The sequence below is a fragment of the Eretmochelys imbricata genome, chromosome 15, assembly GCF_965152235.1.
Source record: "Eretmochelys imbricata isolate rEreImb1 chromosome 15, rEreImb1.hap1, whole genome shotgun sequence".
Classification (NCBI taxonomy): Eukaryota; Metazoa; Chordata; order Testudines; family Cheloniidae; genus Eretmochelys; species Eretmochelys imbricata.
In genome coordinates this window covers 9,380,444-9,401,168 of record NC_135586.1, presented here as the reverse complement: position 1 = coordinate 9,401,168, position 20,725 = coordinate 9,380,444, and the positions used below count along the sequence as shown (strand labels likewise).

Sequence of the window (20,725 nt, the reverse complement as noted above, 5' to 3'; positions counted from 1 at the left end):
TTAAGGGGCCCACACTTTCCTTGGCTTTCTTCTTGTTGCCAACATACCTGAAGAAACCCTTCTTGTTACTCTTGACATCTCTCGCTAGCTGCAGCTCCAGGTGCGATTTGGCCCTCCTGATTTCATTCCTACATGCCCGAGCAATATTTTTATACTCTTCCCTGATCATATGTCCAACCTTCCACTTCTTGTAAGCTTATTTTTTATGTTTAAGATCCGCTAGGATTTCACTGTTAAGCCAAGCTGGTAGCCTGCCATATTTACTATTCTTTCGACACATCGGGATGGTTTGTCCCTGTAACCTCAACAGGGATTCCTTGAAATACAGCCAGCTCTCCTGGACTCCTTTCCCCTTCATGTTAGTCCCCCAGGGGATCCTACCCATCCGTTCCCTAAGGGAGTCGAAGTCTGCTTTCCTGAAGTCCAGGGTCCGTATCCTGCTGCTTACCTTTCTTCCCTGTGTCAGGATCCTGAACTCAACCAACGGTCACTGCCTCCCAGATTCCCATCCACTTTTGCTTCCCCCACTAATTCTTCCCGGTTTGTGAGCAGCAGGTCAAGAAAAGCTCCCCCCTAATTGGCTCCTCTAGCACTTGCACCAGGAAATTGTCCCCTACGCTTTCCAAAAACTTCCTGGATTATCTATGCACCGCTGTATTGCTCTCCCAGCAGATATCAGGATGATTAAAGTCACTCATGAGAACCAGGGCGTGCGATCTAGTAGCTTCTGCGAGCTGCCGGAAGAAAGCCTCATCCACCTCATCCCCCTGGTCCGGTGGTCTATAGCAGACTCCCACCACATCACTCTTGTTGCTCACACTTCTAAACTTAATCCAGAGACACTCAGGTTTTTCTGCAGTTTCGTACCGGAGCTCTGAGCAGTCATACTGCTCCCTTACATACAGTGCTACTCCCCGACCTTTTCTGCCCTGCCTGTCCTTCCTGAACAATTTATAACCATCCATGACAGTACTCCAGTCATGTGAGTTATCCCACCAAGTCTCTGTTATTCCAATCACGTCATAATTCCTTGACATCACCAGGACCTCCAGTTCTCCCTGCTTGTTTCCAAGGCTTTGTGCATTCGTATATAAGCACTTGAGATAACCTGCTGATCGCCCCTCATTCTCAGTATGAGGCAGGAGCCCCCCCTCACAGATGTTCCTGCCTGTGCTTCCTCCCAGTATCCCGCTTTCCCACTTACCTCAGGGCTTTGGTCTCCTTCCCCCGGTGAACCTAGTTTAAAGCCCTCCTCACTAGGTTAGCCAGCCTGCTCGCAAAGATGCTCTTCCCTCTCTTCGTAAGGTGGAGCCCGTCTCTGCCCAGCACTCCTCCTTCATGGAAGACCATCCCATGGTCAAAGAATCCAAAGCCTTCTCTCCGACATGACCTGCGTAGCCATTCGTTGACTTCCACGATTCGATGGTCCCTACCCAGGCCTTTTCCTTCCACGGGGAGGATGGACGAGAACACCACTTGCGCCTCAAGCTCCTTTATCCTTCTTCCCAGAGCCACGTAGTCCGCAGTGATCCGCTCAAGGTCATTCTTGGCAGTATCATTGGTGCCCACGTGGAGAAGCAGGAAGGGGTAGCGATCCGAGGGGCTTGATGAGTCTCGGCAGTCTCTCCGTCACATCGCAAATCTTAGCCCCCGGCAAGCAGCAGACTTCTCGGTTTTCCCGGTCAGGGCGGCAGATAGATGACTCAGTCCCCCGGAGGAGAGAGTCCCCGACCACCACCACCCGCCTCCTTCTCTTGGGAGTGGTGGTCGTGGAACCCCCCCCATCTCAGGACAGTGCATCTCATGCCTTCCAACCAGTGGAGTCTCCTTCTGCTTTCTCCCCCCAGACATATCATCAGAATAATGTAACTGAAGTTGATATAGTTAGATGCACTTACCGTGGTGCCTACACTGTGCTGTGTTGACAGGAGAGTGCCTCCTGTCGACTTCCCTTACGCTTCTTGGGGAGGTGGAGAACACACATCAATGGGAGAGTGCTCTCCCATCAAGTTAGCGAGTCTTCACCAGACCCGCTAAATCCACACTCGCTGCATCGACTGCAGCAGTGTCGATTTACTGGTAAGTGTAGACATGCCTTAAGATTCCACCATGGAACCAAGACCCAAGTGTGTATGCACAGATTCATTACTGGGACTTCACTCCCACCCAACTGTAGTAAACAAAAGGAATGGAGAAAGGTAATTTGAAATATTTCATTTACCCAGATATGAAGGAAATACAAACCTAATCATGAACAAGAAGGCATTTTAAAAGCAAGACTGAAGACCCCTCCCCCCCAATTCTCCCACCCCCAAGTGACAGACACTGACAAAAGGAGCATACTATAACTCATTGCCCAACATTTTCAGGTGGAGACCTCAGTTTCATTCATTTCGAGGGCAGAAATTTGATACTCTTTCCTATCTGTTGTATAGTTCATGTTGATGCATCAACACATTTCATGGTGGTCTCTGGCCATCAGTGCCCACTTGTGAATCAAGTATTTTTAGAAAATAGCTACCAGGAACCCAAGTGGTTTAAACACACTTGAATGGATGCCACTGTCAGTTAAATGTTGTAGAATTACAGCATTTCCAAAGAGGACACTGTAGAGACTCATCTTGGTTTCTATCAACTACAACACCCTTGAAAGAGAAACTTTTGTATTACATTTGGGGAATTTAGGCTTCATGTACACTGTCAAGGCCTACCAATGCAGCTTTTCATTTTGTATCAGGCCCTTTCGAGAGCAAAGGTCTAATATCTAAGTTACCATCAACTGTTCCAGTATGACCCATGAATTAGTCGAGTCATCACCATTTCAAGGAACTTATATGTACAGTACTGAAAGGTAAAATTATCAGTGATTATACTGTGCTGTTCATATAATCTCACTGCCTCATGCATAGTCCAGTTAATCCTTTGGGTTATACTCATCTACGTATGGAAATGTAGCGTAGCAGTATAGACACACACAGTTTGTTCATCTGAAGGGTTTTTAATGTGACGAGAAAGGAAGCTTTGGATTCACCAAGTTAGACTGTGTTTAACCAGGTCAAAATCAACCGGAATATCAGCATGTTACAGGTTTCCAGAACACTTTTCACACTTTCCTAAAAAAATCCTCATTGCACGGGCAAATCTTTCAACAGCTCATCCAAAAGAATCGATGTCATGTTGTTATAGAGAAAGCTAGTTGGATTAGTCTCCTCCTGCTCAGCACCCTAAGCTTTGCAGAAGAGACAGAACTAGCTTTCAACAAGGAAAATAACTGGTTTTTCCCCCCCGATTCAAAACTTAAGTTATGTTGTTTTCAATGTACACACACGCTTCACGGTACAAAGATATAAAGATGAGAAAAATATGATGCAGAGTCTTCTTAAATATAGTCTCCTGAAATATGAAAAAAGCTTGGAGAAGCTTTATGGAAAACTCCAGAAGAAGTCCAGGGCTCCAGGGCAGTGCTTGAGTGTCACTAGAGACTTAAGGACTATTGGGATGATGTGGCCAGCCACAAACGGTCTCTCAGGCGGCCATAACAGCATCTCTGTTGCTATGGCTGGGTGGATAGACTGCTATTCCCTGTAAGAGGGTTCTTTTTTAAAAAAGATCAAGGAAGAGAGTCAGACAGTCATGCAGCTGATCGCCGGCGGATCACAAAAACCCCTCGCTGTAGCTGTCCCAGATAGATCCTCATTTTTGTGCTGTCACTGGTCTTCCTCACCCAAATCTGCATGAGAGAGAAAGAGAAGACAGAGACCCGCCAAGATTAGAAATACTGGAGAAAATCTTTCAGGGATCCTTAACGTCTGCCATAAAAGTTGCTTTCTGCAGCTCTGCCTGCTTTCTTAGGAAGAATAGAAAACATGGCTTTTTAAAAGCCACCTCGGTATAATGTATCCAGTCACCGGCTTTATCCCTCTCTCTGCTTTCAACTCTCTATCAGAAAAAGTAATTGCTCCTCCTAAGCATCAGGCAGGTGAAATTCTCTACTGCGACAGCTCATAACAGAAAGCTTGCATTTGGTTTTACCTAATCAAGAATAAGTCTCTCTAGAGCCACAGATCATAAAATTACTTGTCCTGGGATTTGCTCAGACAAGTAACTATTAGTCAAATGAAAAGCTTGCCCTGATATTGTTCAGTGAAGCATTTCTCACACTATTCAATTATAAGTTGTATCTGGAGATAAAAGGGCTTGCTTTTTAAACACCTACACTGAAAAATTCTTACTACTACAGATATATAATCTATTTAAAAGGACTACAAATTGCATCTACAGAAATAGCCATTTGGAAAATAAAGTCTTTAAAATCAAAGTCATTATCAAGGATTCTGGAACCCAGATCAGATGCCTTTAAAAACTGAATCTGAGCAAATGTCCGCCTGGTTTTATCATTTTAACTTTTTTTTTTTTTTTAAATGTGTTTTCAGTAAGAATGAAACTTGTTAAAAAATATTAATATTGCTGCAATTATGACTAGAGTACAATATTTTCCATTACAAAGGTTTGTAAATTTAGTCTTGACCAATTCACATTTTAGTGTTGACTTTCAGGTATAGGTTTCTTCTTAGCCATTGACTTCCACCAGCCACAAGGTGGTTGTTGTATACTAGATTACATTATTCCTTTCACTGGGGGAGTGTCTCCAACATCTCCACTAACATTTAAGTGTTTTAACTTTATAACTGGTGAATTTACTTCCAAAAATTCAGCTTTCCATAGAAACGTTATCACACTTGTCAGTTTTACTCTGGAATTGAAACTGCTATCAGTAAGTTCACCTTCTCTAAGCCCTTAAAGAATTCTATCTGCTCCGGATTAAGAGTATATCTAGATCCGAGTACACACATTTTTCCCATTAGGGTTCCTTTCAGAAGTACCTTCCTTGCCTTTCCATTGTTTGCAGTTGAAATGCCACACTGGAGGGAAAAAAAAAAAATCAATCCATTTCCCTCTTTCTTCTAATCCAGTGCTGAAGCCAGCTGCCTCTGAAAGAACGCTCTTGTTCCACTTTAAGAAAATGCAAGTCTGCATTATCCTTTTGCAAGAGATTTTCTTTAATTTCAGCTCAAGCCTTTTATCATTTACAACATTAAGATCCTTAATGTTAACTGTAATAACCTTAATCAAATTAGCCATTTCTGTATGTGTTATAATACATCTGTTGGCATTTTGTTACAAGTTCATTTAAATAATCAACCATAGAGCCAAACGATTGCTCCATGACTATGGCTCACTGTTATAAGAGAGAGCATTTCCCATATAGTAAATTTACTTTATTGATGAAATATTTTCCCTTTAATACCCACACTAGAGGTACTTTTTTGGTTCACGGAGGCTACTGAATTTAAGAAATCCCAGCTCCATTATCCATTTTATTGAAAAGTTAGTTTTCATGTTGCTTGCCAATTGTTTTTCTTTGCACAATTCTCCTATTGGCATTGCTTAAATACCAAGTTTGTTTTAGGTTTTGATTCATATCAATCCTAGATGCACATGCCTCTTAACCCCCACTAACCTCATCCCAACTCCTTATCAGCAAATCAAGTAGCATTAGCCAAATTACTTGCCTTTTTCTAGTACCTAACTGACTTGTGAACACTGTTGACTTTATCCCCAACATACACTGCCCTCCTTTCAGCCCATTAGATTGTGGAAGGCATTAATTATCATCAACAATCTACTCACACCTGCTAAAGACAACCATTTTTCTGAGCCAGAGGAAGGAATTTACTATGCTCCATGGAACCTGAAGCCAAACTTATTCAAACACATAAAAAACTTTGTATCTATAGCAGCCAAAGAGTAGGACACATGAACAGGCATGTATGTATAGTTACTAACAGCCAGTAATTTTAAACCCAATTACATTGATAAAACCAGGAGAACATTTAAGAAGTTGCTCAACTTTGGCCCTTAATTGTATCTTAAGCCAGCAGTCATTTCAAATTGGCAACTACCCACCAGCTGGCAGTCACCATGCTGCTGTACAGACAGCTGCTGTATGAGGAACCAGTGTCTGGTTTACCATCAGCGTTCATCCTGTTGCTGCAAAAACTGACTAACTTTTGAGAAGTTACTAGCCTGCTTTCTTATTGGTAGGGTAACAGGTTAGTCTCAATCACCACCCACATTTTGCTGATACCATGAGATGTCTGTACAAGGCAAGCTCCAAAATGCCAATTTCAGTCACTGTCAGATGCAGCCCAAAGTTTGAGATAAATGCTTCCCAGCAAGTGAACTTCCAGGAGATTGTGCCTGCTGTTTTCTTTTAAAAGACGACTTAGGATCTTGGTTTAATTTAATGGGCAGCCTAGAGATCCTGTAACATATATAACGAGGTTAGCAGTAAGGTTGGAATACCCTACCTACACCTAAACTTAGCGACGAGCCTTTAATTCATCCTCTTCTGGGTCCCTAGTGTTTTATGTCAAATGAGAGTAAATATTTGTTCCTGGAAAGTTTAGAGACTAGAAGTAATGGAAATTATTTTCAATCCACAGCTAGGGAAATACAATGCAAATATCCCTGCTGATGCCCTGTCAACTGAGTAGCTTGGGCAGGTCAAGACCACCATATCTACATGTGAAAGGTATTTAAGTCTCCCACCAGGTCAATCATTTGTCTCTCCTCAGCAGAGACAACCAATTATGTGCAACGGTTCTGTAATGTGGATTCTTGGCCATCAAGACTGATCCAAGACCATTAATATTCATTCCACCTAGGAGCTTAAGACAGAGTTGGCTCTGGAGCCAAAGGTGAACTGAACTTCTTTTCCCACTAGGAGGCTCACCTCAAACCCTCAGTCAATAAACTTTTCATTCTGCAGTTATTTCTTGAGGGAATGGTCACTGAAGGTAGCCAGGAGGAAATCAGAGGACTAGAGTATATCATAATCCAATTTTAACAGGTTGACTGTGCACCAAAAATCATCTGTGAGCAACACAGAAGAGGGATATGCGAAAATCAATTCGTTTAAAGATGTGTGCGTCAATAAGAGATCAATCCACACTATTAAAGTTACAAGTATTAAAACCCACTAACACTGCAGAGCAAGCATCACTGGCAGCACAATTATGAAGATTTTGAATCAAACAGTAATTCAGCTGCACCTCAGATTTAGCTTCTGAAATACCACATGACCACATCTTTCCCCAAAGGAAGAGGCTGCTACTCTGCCAAGTTATTTGTATTGTGATTATGAGTTTTTAAGCCCAATTGACAAACACAAGTTTGCTTGCTTGCCTGCACTGACCCTTGTCATTCTCTCATTCTGACCAAAACTTAAAGAAACCCATTACCTCGTTGGCTCCTACAGAGCTGATCACACAGCTGATCTTAGTGTTCTCTTTTGACTCCAGGTAAATAGCCTGGCTCTTGTGGTACCTGCAAAAAGCAAAGCATTAATCTGTTAGCTGCCCAGGAGATCCCATCTACTCTTCTGAAGATTTAGAAAGTCATGAGTAGCTTGATTTATGAACCACACGGATTCTATATGCATGAGGAAAGTAACAAAGGATACTCGCTTTTCTCAGCATATTCACATCATTACATAGCTAAGAATTTAAACCCATTTCTCTCCCCACCACCTGCACTCAAACATTACAAACACAATAAGCTGAAAACTGCAGATTCCCCCAACCCCACTCTAATCATAGGGAGTTGTCAGTAATTGTATATATATGTCAGTAATTGTAACAATTGTAAGGTTTTAATAGGATTTCTTACTTACATAAAAATGTGTAACACCAAAAGTTGACAAATATTTACTCTTAGGGCAGAGTGCTTTTTTTCCCTGCAACTGATTTGCTTCCATCTTTCAATAGCTATAGAGTATTAAAACAAACTCATCTAAAATGATCTGAAGTATACAGACTAATAAATGGCTGGACTGTAGGGAATTCTAGGAAATGTATCAGATATGCCATTTAAAAAAAACTAATGTTATTAACACTGCGTCACAACTGCTTGCATTTACACCCAATGAAACCAAAAAGACCGTGCTTTTTCACTAACGCAACTTGTACCTTACGCAGGTAGGGAAGTGCTGAAGCATCAGTGTTTCACTGCCAGTTTTGTAATCAAGACCCAGCTCATTTCTCTGGCCTTCTGTCAGGATCTCAGCCCCCGTTAGTCCTCTGTGCTACAAGTGTAGTACCCAGCCCAGAACTCAAATCCCTTCACCCCACCGCACCCACACCCGAGGTTGATCAGAGGGAGACTCGGTGCAACTCCATTCTGGCAAACATTAGGAATTGCTGTGACACTACAAATCTCTCCCTCTTCTTGCCCCCTGCTACCTTGACTAAGCAACAAGGGTGACTTGCAACATCATTGGAGCTCCTGAGACTTGCCAGTGAATCTATGTGCTAAACCACCTCATTGGTCCTACAGATGGATTAATTGCTGACTGGTGTCAGAGTAGCAGCCATGTTAGTCTGTATACACAAAAAGAAAAGGAGTACTTGTGGCACCTTAGAGACTAACCAATTTATTTGAGCATAAGCTTTCGTGAGCTACAGCTCACTTCATTGGATGCATTCAGTGGAAAACCTGATGAAGTGAGCTGTAGCTCATGAAAGCTTATGCTCAAATAAATTGGTTAGTCTCTAAGGTGCCACAAGTACTCCTTTTCTCTTTCCACTTAAGGTGAGCTATTACTAGCAGGAGAGCGGGGGGGGGGAGGGACCTTTTGTAGTGATAATCAAGGTGGGCCATTTCCAGCAGTTGACAAGAACGTCTGAGGAACAGTGGGGGGTGGCGGGGGGGGAAATAAACATGGGGAAATAGTTTTACTTTGTGTAATGACCCATCCACTCCCAGTCTCTATTCAAGCCTAAGTTAATTGTATCCAGTTTGCAAATTAATTCCAATTCAGCAGTCTCTCGTTGGAGTCTGCTTCTGAAGTATTTTTGTTGAAGAATTGCCACTTTTAGGTCTGTAATCGAGTGACCACTGGTAGCATGTCAAGCCCGCAGATTCATTGCCTGTATGTTCAGGATTGCACACGGTCCCATGCTCCCACTTCACTGCATGCTTAGTCCCCTGCCCCCATCACTTAACGTTTTTTGAGAAAAACATTACACATGAAATAAAAAGCAGGAGGCATAAAACGGGTGTAGCAAACTGGCAAATAGAGATTAGACCTAGGGGCAAGCAGAAGGCTGCAGTGGCTTAGGATGTACAGCCATATGAAAGGGGTCAAACAGGGCCAGGAGAACCAGGGACGCAAAAGATGCCTAGGTCCAGAGGTTTAGAATGGGGTCTGCAGTTGATAGGGATGGATATGGAAGCGGGGGGGGGGGGGGGGGAAGGGAGGGAGAGGAAGAGGGTAGAAGACACCAAAACAGGGAGTTTTGTCTGTGCTGCAAGGGGTACAATTTCAAGTTAAACATGGGTAAAAGCCTCTCCCTTCCCCATTTCATAATACCCCTTATTTCAAGATCTTCCCTTAACTTTCACCTTCCCCACCCAAAAACATGCATATGGATTCAGGAAGATAGCTCCCATACATTGGGGTCATAAGGTCAGTCAGAGCTACTATCCTGGAAACCTGATACTCTAATCACATTTAAACTTGATGCTAGAAAAGATACAGGGAAATTGCTACACAAAAAGCTTTAACTTGGAGTTAAGGAAATGCATTTGAGCAACCTATCAATGCAGTTAACACATCAATATTAATCCAAGCCAACCATAATTCACATGGCTTCTCCTCCACCTGTCCTGATACAGACACATCTCAGTACATGTAATTCCCCAAGAATCAAAACCGACCTCAGATTCCTGTGGATAGTAAAGAAACCAGGGACATTCAATTATGTTTTGATAGAACAGCTTAATCTTGCTAAGGTTGGAATTAAAGTTGTGAAGTGTGATTTTGCAGAACTAGATATGTGCATAATGGGTGATCATGTGTTAGAAATGACACTGTAGAGGTGATGAGTGTTTGGGTGTTATGTCTGGATGGTAAAACATGTGATTGAGGTTGGTATGGATTTAGTTTGATTTTTTAGTTAGTGCATTGATTTAAAAAAAATCACTTGGACAACCTAACGAAGATAGCAGTTTGTAAGTTCCCTCTTCCCACACAGTCTGCCAGTCACTACCATGAAACACAAATACTCACTTGCCCTATAGGCACTGAGCGGACAAGAAAAAAAAGCAGACTCTTGGAAAAAAGGGGACTGTTTTAGAAAGTCAGGAAGAAAATTACATTTATTGAAGTCTAATATTCGATTTCTCATTTCCTAAGTTCTCATGCCACCAAAGTTGTCAATTACAGACAAAGTCTGTATTATAAGTAGGAAGCCATAGGATCCCACATGACATGTGCTGTATCCAGCTTGTACAAGTTGCTTTGTTTAAATAACACGAGATAAAATATGGTCTTATCTTATTTTGTCTAAGGCATATGCCAAAGGATAATGCAGTGCTTTCGAGTGTTTGGTTTCATAGCCTGAATGTTAGCTTTCTGCATGTCACACACTTAAGGATTCTCCTTGTTAATGCTGTAGTTAAAGTATGCTAGGTCTCTTTATTATCCCATAAGCAGGAATCACCTGCAAATAATCTGTTTCAGTATAATTAAGTGAACAATTTTAGCCAGGAGTACAGAGATGCTCTACAGTTACTGAAGCATTGTTATATTTCCACCTCTGCCCCTATTATGACATGCCTGACATTTAGATCCAGTGTCTGAGCTGCAGAATCATTGCAGTTATTTCCCCAGCAACTGTTCAGTATGCAACTTGCTGTACTCTGACTGGCTGATAGCCATTAGAGTACGATAATTTGCATAATCTGTTATTTCCACAATAGCCATACTATAAAATATGAAAATCTCCAAAAATCTTCTATAATCTGTTCTGATTGGCTCCCATACTCAGCATTTTCAGGTTGTTTGCAGCAAAGAAGATTCTAGTCTCAGCTTTACGCCCTTCAGATGGGAAAAATAAATGCCAAAGCGTATTTAACAGCTAAAAACAGAAGACATTGGGTTAACAAAACAAAGACAGGGAAATTAATTAATTTTAAAATGTTAAACATCTCAGACCTCTATCCCCATTTTCAGGGAGGGACTTCAGCTGGTTCCTTGGTAACTTAATAGTAACCATTTATTCAGCACAGTCATCTTGTAAACAGGAAGCACTCAAGTTATTACAACCCAGACCCCACCACCTGCTTGAAAACACAGTGCTAGGGTCTGAATAACCCTCACTGTTAGGTTGGTAGTAACCAGAAGTTACAATCTGACAGCTCTTCATTGTCTATATGAAGTGAGTTGGTGTCTTAGTATAAACAACGTACACACTTCCACATCACAAAAAACACCATTGCAATTGGCACCCTTATTGCCAAGATAAGAAGTGGGTCTGGAGAATGACCTACCTTTTAATCAATAGAGGCGGTCACTCACTGGCAAAGACCCATAACTATGGGTACTATAGAAAACCTTAAACTAGGTAGACAGCAGACCTAATGGAGACTAGTAGGGTGGCAAGGGGAACCAGGCACTACTGCTGCCTGTTTGTTGATGAAGAGGACTATGTCGCTCAAAGTGGTCAGACAGCCATTGAGAACAAGGGATAAAAATAGAAGGGGAAAGGTGGACTCGGACAAAATTTACCTGGGAATTTTTTAAGCTGGCTTCTAGGGGAGAAGGAAAATAGTTCTAATGGGTGAACTCTTCCTTTCTATTAGGTAAAATAAACTGCCATAAAAGCTAGCACACATTGACGCTGGCTGAAACTTCATCTTCTGCTAGGAAATATTTAACTCAAATTCTGAAGTGTCTCAGCTTGTTCTCGTGAGTAAGTTTTTCAATAAGACAAAGGGACTCCTGTCTGAGGGACAAATGGAATACAAACCAATGCCTCAGAGATGCACACTGGACTTCAGACTGGTGGCCAATAATGGAAGCCTCTCCCATTCCCTGCTATGAAATTCTCTCACTTATTATACTATGCACATCTAAAGTTAAAATTACAGAAGAAAAAAAAAAAAGTGTTTTTGCTGCAAGCAAGTGTTTTAGGCATTGGGGCAAAATGGCTGAGGGAAAAATAGACTAATTCCACATCCAGCTGGGATTCCTATTATTATGTCTCCATTTTGTGAAATAAGTTTGCCAAATGTAGCTACAAAAACCTCAAGGAGTCCATTTCTAGCCTTAAACATTAACTATTTTGAGAGGACTGTCCTTTATGTCTCCAGTCAGAAGGAATAAAATGTAGTCATTCCTGAGCTGTCAGAGTTCATTATTTTTGGTGCACACGAGCAGCTTCAGTTTAATATGCGTTTCAAAAAAAAAAAAAAAATTACCCTCCCACCACCATAAGCTACTTTGTTATTTTAAAATATCAGCTACTTTGCAGAGGCATTATTACTATCAATCAAAATGTGAGCAGAATTATTCCAGCAAAATGTAAAATAAAGTAGTACAAAACTCAGGAAAAGGCAATGACTACAATCCTTGACAATGAAACCCCATGACAATGGAATGTGGTGAGAAAAATATTTATGCTACAATGCCATATGTCCTAACCACATATGATTTTATAGAGTCCTTTCATGCTTTTGTGAAGCTCATCTGGGGTCCAACTGTGTATTCCTTAGTTTGAATTTGGTGGGAATTTTGCTTGACTAAGAGATGCAAGAGCAGCCTCTGTTTCTAAGAGGGAGGACATACACCTTTTACAGATGTGTCCGTGTGCTTGAAATTTTAGGGAGTGGAGTTTAATACCTATAGTTTATCCTGGTTTCAGAAAAAACAGGGAAGGATAGTAGTTTTAAACAAAGAGGAAAAAAAAAAGAACGTAATACACTTGTGAAAAGACTCAGTCTGTTGAAACCTAGTTTCAGCCACACACAAGTTCAAGCTCCTTTCTATTGCTAACTGCCACCATACATACCAAACCTTTAGTGAAATTTCACTACCAGAGGATTGGTAACAGGAAAATTGCTTTAACAAACTCAGCAAAATTGCTGCTGTGCTAGGTTATGAACTTTTAGTTAAAGCCTTCTGCTTAATAGCTAAAAAAAAGAACAGGCAGTAAATCTGATGAGAAAATGACCTACCTTCTAGGTGCTCATCTTGAGCAGAACTCATTTCACATGGCACCCATTCAGTGAGAAGGTTACAGCAACTTCCCTTGGTTTTCTGAGCTATCATTACACCAAACTAATCTACAACACACGGCTCAACAGTCAAAGTAATACATATATTAGAAGAGTCATATAAATTGCTTGCTATTTTTAAAGGACTAGATTGCGTCCTTGATTGCTCACTCTTGCATATTTCATAGGATTAAGCTTAAAAGGGAAGACCCAGTGAAATAAGTTTTGTACAAAATGAACATCTTCCCTGATGTATCGTGAGGCTTCAGTAGCTATATACCCATAAAAATTACAGAGATAAATCTGATCATCATTTCTGAAGTTGGTTCTTGTGTGGGGGTTTGATCTTTAAAGGTTATTTGGTTTTAGTTATTAGAAACATTTTTCATTCTACTCTGCAGGTTCATAATATTTTACTACATTCTGCCACCTTGTGGCGTAACATTCTAATGTACCATAAAGCTGAATTAAGAACTGCCGATGTCGTGAAGAGCTGCTGCATCAGCACCAGTACATTTGGGTAATAGTTTAATGGATTTGCAATTGTAGCCTGCATTTAATGGTGACTACTTTTTTTAATGTTAGTTTTAATAAAAATACTTCCTCAGTGTTGTAGCACAAAATAGGGCCCCAAGGACAGCAACTTACATAGCCATAAATACCTTCCACTAAAGTCAGAGCGGGAAGCAAACCATTACTCAGACTTCTGTCAGCACTCCTGCAGTATAGAACTATAGCCACTTTTAATTCACTCAGCACAGGTAAGTGGCTAGCTCCTGCTCAGAAACACATTTTGCCTCTAAAATGCTTTTTCCAAAGCAAGTTCTCTTTGCATTCTTTTGTTGCTACAGAGCTCAGACTAACAGCAGCAGCTGCCACGTATTCCATCTAAACCTACCATCTTTTATCATAGTAGAGTTTGCCATCTTCAATCCGAGCTTCAAACCGCTGTGCTGGAGACTCTGCAGGTGCGGCTGGCAGGTGTTCTGGAGACGAAGGAGAGGCTGAAAAAGAAATAAATTGTATATATAGACTAGCATGTGCACATCAGCATATATACGTGCAACAGGAAAACTGACTATAGGCATAAGTCTTAGCTTCAGAGGTGTTAATGCAATTTCACTGACGGAAGAGGTGTGGTATGAACAGAGGAACTCTAATTTACTTCCGCTTTGACATAAATGCCTTCTGTTTGGGCTAGTCATTTCACCTCTGTGCTTGTCTCTTTTCACGTAAAAGGGCTGTTGCCAGGCTTCTCTCAAAGAGCTTGAAAAGTGTTAAAAGTAGCAGACAGACAGAATGACCCTTGTATTAGCTTCTAACTGACTCTTGTTATATAACTAAACCCAAAACACAGAAATAAAGCCACCTATAAACACAAGAGAAATATCCAGACCCCACTGGTGAATTGTGTAGCACAAGTCTGAAAGTCAAGTGGCCCCACCCACCCGAGAAAATTCGGTGAGCCATCTCAATACACTATGTAGTAAAGATGAAACCCCTCTTACAAAAGCATTTTGGTCGATTCCTGAATCCTACATTTAAACAGGCAGACACCTGCACAATCATATTTCACTATTCATAATGCTCGTTTTATAAAAAAGTAAGGTGGCAGTTTGGAAGCAGCAGAACTGCCAGTAATTCTCATTGGATGGCTAACCACAGAGATTAAAAGAAGTTCCAATTTAAAGACTGCTACAAGTCTCCAACAAGATTCATGTATGCTTGAGAGAACATGATTTGTACCCCAATATTAATATCATCATGCACTTACCTGGTCTCTTGGGTGATTTAAGCTACCAGAAAAGAGAGGAACAAAGCAATTTTAGACATTTGAAATGCAACTTGTGGTATCATAAAAGCATTAGTCTGAAAAAGGAATTGTGACAAATGAAAAGCAAGATTCAAAAAGAACTGGAATGTAAAATTGTAAGTAATGTTATTAGTTATAACTAGAATCCAGAACATTAAATCACAAACAGTAAAGAAGCTCGACACAGAACATCAGCATCATGAGACAAAATCTGGAAAATGAAGTTCTCCTCTCACTTCCAGTAATTCACCAAAACAAACAAACCAAAAACCAAACTCCATTTCACACCCTCCCCTCATCTTCAGGGTGTTCTGTTCAGGCTTGGAGTAAACTGTTCTAAAATAGGCCTCATTGATGAGAACACTGAAAACTCACTCCATCATCTTGCATAGCTTTAACAAGCCCATATGGGGACCCTGATGGAGATCTGGCAAAACAGATAACAGGTCTGGAAGAGACAAACCTTTTATATACAGAGGTACACCCTCCCACCTCACCCAGCCAGCATCCTATGACATGAAACAGCTGAGATGCATTACAGAGAAAGAGGGAAACACGTGACTTCTGTTTTAAGATCTGAGATCTGACAGGAGTTTGTGTCAGTGTCTGTAAATCCAGATGGAGGAAAAACGCTTCCGATTCCTCCTACTTTATTAGGATCAGATATACTGTGTTTTGTGCAAATAGTACATCAAATATATACCATTTCATTAAGGACAGGTTTCAGAGTAACAGCCGTGTTAGTCTGTATTCGCAAAAAGAAAAGGAGTACTTGTGGCACCTTACAGACTAACCAATTTATTTGAGCATAAGCTTTCGTGAGCTACAGCTCACTTCATCGGATGCATTAAGGTTAATTCTAACCTGTTGGAATGGGATGCGGGGGGAAGGAACCACCATCTTGATAAGCCTGGGTATGTTAAGCAGTGGAGTACAGACTAGAAAGCTTACTTTGGATGGGATAGCTACATAAGTGACAATTTCCCAGCATTATGAAAAGGAGCAACTCATTAGCCAGATATGGAGATAGCTTGATCTAGAGAAACTTAATTCTCAGCATTGAAAAGAAGGCGGCTATTACCTACCTTATTCAGTGTCCTCAAATCCTCCATTATCTGTTCATCTGTCAGCAGATAATTTAACTGAGGTATTCAGAATTAAGGTACATGTAACCAAGACACTTTTGGCAAGCAAAGGTAGAAACCAAACACCCCAGTGGCCTCCCTCTCACTTGACCAGAACACAAACTCAGAACTTTAGAAGAAAGTCATCTAAAACTTAATACTCAAAGAGTCCTATCAAAGAAACAAACCTATTTATTACACAGCCATCTTCAAGGCTTCATGTAGTCTGTAGCCAACTGACAGTTCTGTTGCAAAAATTATTCTAGCACATTAGACACAAAAGGTGGGTGAGGTAACATTTTAGTGGACCAACTTCTGTTGGCAAGAGAGACAAGCTTCCGAGCTGACACAGAGCTCTTCTTCATGTCTGGGAACTGTCTCAGGGTGTAAGTTTCCCAGACTTTCGAGCTTACACAGGGCTCTTCTTCAAGTCTCAGAAACTTGCACCCTGAGACAGTTCCCAGACGTGAAGAAGAGCTCTGTGTAAGCTCAAAAGTTTGCCTCTCTCACACCAACAGAAGTTGGTCCAGTAAAAAATATTACTTACTCACTTTGTCTCTCTAATATCCTGGGACTGACAGGGCTACAACACTGCATACGTTCTAGAACATACCATTTTAACCATATTCATCAATAAAAAATGCTTAAAAAAACCCAACACTTGACATTTACTCTGTGAAGGCATCAACCGGTAACATTGTAACAATCTTTTCTGACCTGCACTGTAGGAGAAGAATACCAGCTAATACTTGAGCTGCAAGAAGATCCCATTGTCACCTCACATTTCATGAAGAGCTGAGTTCAGTGTTCTGCTCGTCCACTGGGTGTGAGCAGAGGCATAGAAAATATGAACCTCCAGTGCATCTTGGGGCAAAACAAAATAAAACTGATAGGAAGATAAAAAGGAGTACCGTCAACCTGAAATCTAGTCAATTATTAAATACAATTAGAAGCATTTCAGAGCATTACATGCACTCCAAGTTTCCAGTGCCAGTTTTTCTGGTTTTACAATGACATCTTCCTCTTTCTTTTCTAGTGTATTGCTCCCCTCTGCATGGAGGTATTACAAAATAGGGGAACCTAACTGTATATGAGAAACAAAACTGAATCTATAAAATACCTAAATACACAGTCTGTGTAACCAAAAATAAGTGAAGAAACAGGAAAAATTTCCCTAGCTTTTCCAGCTGTGATTTACACATTACTTCTAACACTGAGAAGTAAGAACACTTGGACAGAAGTGTCAATTTTTAAATTGACTTGTCCATTCAAAAAGGGAAAAAAAAAAAAAAAAAAACAGGAGGCATCACTTCCAGGATGCTCATTTTGATGGGCTACTTGCTGCATCCCTGCTTTAGTGCAGTAGCATCCAGGACCCAGTCAAAAAACAAACTTTGACCTTTCTGCGTACAGCTAGCATTAACCCTTCCCCAGTGAGGAAGGCAGGCAGTGCTTAACTTAGACAAGATATGGAACCAAGCTGGCAGCCACAGTTTTATAGATGAGAGTGTGATTTCCACAGCAGCAGGGAAAAATATTAAGTCTGTGACAGAGTTCCCTGAATGATGGCAAATAAGGGATGCTATCTACTCTTCTTTAAAAAAATAAATAAATAAAAATAAAATAAAAAACACACATCTAGCAGGAGTAGTTCAAACAAAGCAGGAGACCCCTGCAGTTATATTCAATTAGAACGAGCATGCAGAAATCATGAGTCACTCCCAAAAGTCATGATATGGGTTAAAAAAAAATCCATTTAAATAATAAGCTTGGAGTTCTTTCTATCGGTCTTCTGAAAAATAGATGTGCCTGGCTTACTTTCCAGTTAAATATAAGGTTCAAAAAAGTAGTCATACCTGCAGGGGAACCATGCAAACACTTAAACAGGTGATGGTACCCGACTATTAAAGCTGACTTCTGAAGGGAATAAAGATTGTGTATTTTCCCCTCCTTTGTGCTGTATGAAGGCATGAAAGATTTTCTCCAATTTTAGTTACAGTAGCAAGTCTTGCATTCCTTGTTTTCGCTACACATCTCTTTAGATGATTAGAGATGTGGAATGGCAGTTCTCAGACATCAAATGAAGGGGAAGAACAGTTGAATTTCCTCTCAACTATTTTGTCAGTTATTTGAGTTAAAGCCCTTCCTCCCATCTTAAACTATGTCCTGTCTATGGGATTACTTACTTTAAGGCTATGTCTACACTATGAGCTGGGGGTGAGAGTCCCAGCTCCCATACATGAGAGCTAGGGCACTAAACATAGCAGCATAGCCACAATAGGACAGGCAGCAAGTATGTCTGTGTGAGATGGGAACATCACCCCAAGTGTAGACATACTCTAAGGGCATGAGATGGTTACTTTTGAAAACAAATCCACTTCAGAAATTCACAACCCAATCTTTATTGACAAAACCCGAAGTAGTCAAGCCACCACGCTCAAAAACTGGGCCTAAGAACTGGTTTTCGTTATAGTCTTCTGTTAAGTGACCTCAAAATACCGAGTTTACTTACTCCAACACTGGTTAGACATGACAGATTACGTTGCCAAATGTCTTAGACTGACAGATTAAGTCAGGTCCTTATACCTTATTTATAATTTTCTTTCCTGGGTGCTGCACTATTGACATACTGTACCCTATGTGCAATAATCTAGACTCGTAAAATAGCACTTGACTGATTGTGTAAAAAGGATATCAGGGGCAGGTTTTCGTCTCTTATCCGGGATCGGAACAGGGTCATTTGGCCTCCTTCTCAATTTCCTTGTCATGATAGGTTTCACTTCCATGGAATCTGCAGAATAATGAAGTTGGACAGCTGATAAGACCACAGAAGATTTTGAAGAATGATAGGGAGATGAGAAAGGCAGCAGGAAGAATCATCTTTCTTTCTTCACATAGAGAACTATATTTTTCAACATTAGTTACCAGCACTGGCAAACGCTGAAACTGGTGGCAGTGAATTAAAAAAAAACCCCAAAATTCTTGATTACTGAGTTAAATACAGCATTATGGATGTCAGGATACGGCTGCGCCACCTCCACGTGATACAACCATATTTTCAGGGTTTTACAGCTAATTACAGAAAGATGCTACTTTAAAGTCTCAGCACATATATACATTCTGGAGATATTAATATCAAACATCTGTTTGTCCAGATTTAACTGGAATGTATAAAGGGTTTGGTTTATAAATATTTTTGCACTAACAATAAAGCCTGGTAGATTTTCTTTAAAAACACAAGTTTGCAAGCCATCAGCCTCAAATACAGACAAGTCACTTTGCCAATAACAATTTTTACCACTAAGGTATATTGGAGATGTAAAGAGACGCAGTATATGAGAGGCTGCTATAATGTAGCTTTTTAGTGCCGCAACTCTACTGATTGAGCCAAATTTCTACTGAATTGGTCTTAAATTCACAGAACACATTTAATCCCAGAGGATCACAAACTATATACAAAGTTTGCTTCATCTACCACAGCCACGCAGCCACCTCTTGAGTGAGTCATAGCAGCTGTTTAACAGCACACGGCAACAGAACCATTTTATCACAAAAAGTTGGAAAAAACACCCATATCCAATTGAAACGGCAAGGAGAATTTTAGGTAGCTGAGTAACTACTTGAGCTGAGATTTCGCTAAGTCCACGACTATTCTTTTTTGATCTGTTGAATCCAGACGACCCCACACAGAAGTCATTTTATAAAGATGCCCCAAGTCAGAACAAAGGAGAATGTAATAGAGAAATAAACTTCCCTCCTGAGAAAGGCTATATTGCTGAAGGATTTTAAGAGCGGTTTGTTTTGCCAATTAATGGCTGATGTTGACTGTTTCTAAATGGAAACTCAGCCAGTTCTCTTACTGGAAAATGGTACTTACAATTCCAAATTAGTAACAAAGGTTGAAGTCAGCAAAGCAGAAAGAACAGAAAAGCCCTCAGCATACCAAGGTGGAAGTGAGGCTCCTTTTCATCCCCAACCCACCCAAACGAAAAAAAAAAAATTTACACAAGTATTTTGTACTGAGTGAGATCTCTCACCAACCACAAAATACACTGTGCAGCCCACACAAAAAGCAGACTACTCCACATTCAGTGCTCTCTGGTGTACCTAGACAGTGTCTCTAAAAACGGAATCTAATTACACAGCCCATAAGCATATAAAGCTGAAATTAACATGCTAAACTTCAGCCCAAGGACAGACATATTCAAACGGGAAAAGAGTCCATACTATTGCCTCTGAAATAGAAGCGCAATAAAAACTAAGTAAAATGACAGCCCACTTTTATTCTTAAATCAAAGTAATGAGTATGTCAGCCTATTATTGGATAGCAAAATATACAAAATAAAAGGGAAAGGGTTGGGAAAAATCAAGTTAGAACATTAACAAATCTCTCAAACTCTAATCCAACACGTCTAATTCTTTTGTTAAGTACTAAGCAGTTTTCAACATAGAGGCTAAGGTTTTCAAAACCAACTAGAGGATTTAACCACCGTTTCATTAACATTCATGAGAACTGTGCTGCAAAATCCCCTAGTCATCTCTGAAAAGCTCAGCCAAGAACATAAGAACAGCCATACTGGGTCAGACCAAGGTCCATCAAGCCCAGTATCCTGTCTTCTGACAGTGGCCAATGGCAGGTGCCCCAAAGGGAATGAACAGACAGGTTATC

The 20,725-nt window shown here is 40.7% G+C and overlaps 1 protein-coding gene across 2 annotated transcripts in view; it reads right to left on the bottom strand.

The window, feature by feature from the left end:
• Positions 1-2,978: 2,978 nt before the first annotated feature.
• SUDS3 (SIN3A corepressor complex component SDS3) overlaps positions 2,979-20,725 on the bottom strand; it is a 30,826-nt gene continuing 13,079 nt past the window's right edge. For both annotated transcript variants that reach the window (XM_077834894.1, XM_077834895.1), the window contains 6 exons: positions 18,752-18,847; positions 16,018-16,079; positions 14,894-14,915; positions 14,018-14,123; positions 7,305-7,389; positions 2,979-3,730 (listed from right to left, as the gene is read on the bottom strand). In XM_077834894.1, coding sequence (XP_077691020.1) covers positions 3,632-3,730; positions 7,305-7,389; positions 14,018-14,123; positions 14,894-14,915; positions 16,018-16,079; positions 18,752-18,847 — 470 coding nt within the window. In that variant the 3' untranslated portion in view covers positions 2,979-3,631. The remainder of the gene's footprint in view (positions 3,731-7,304; positions 7,390-14,017; positions 14,124-14,893; positions 14,916-16,017; positions 16,080-18,751; positions 18,848-20,725) is intronic.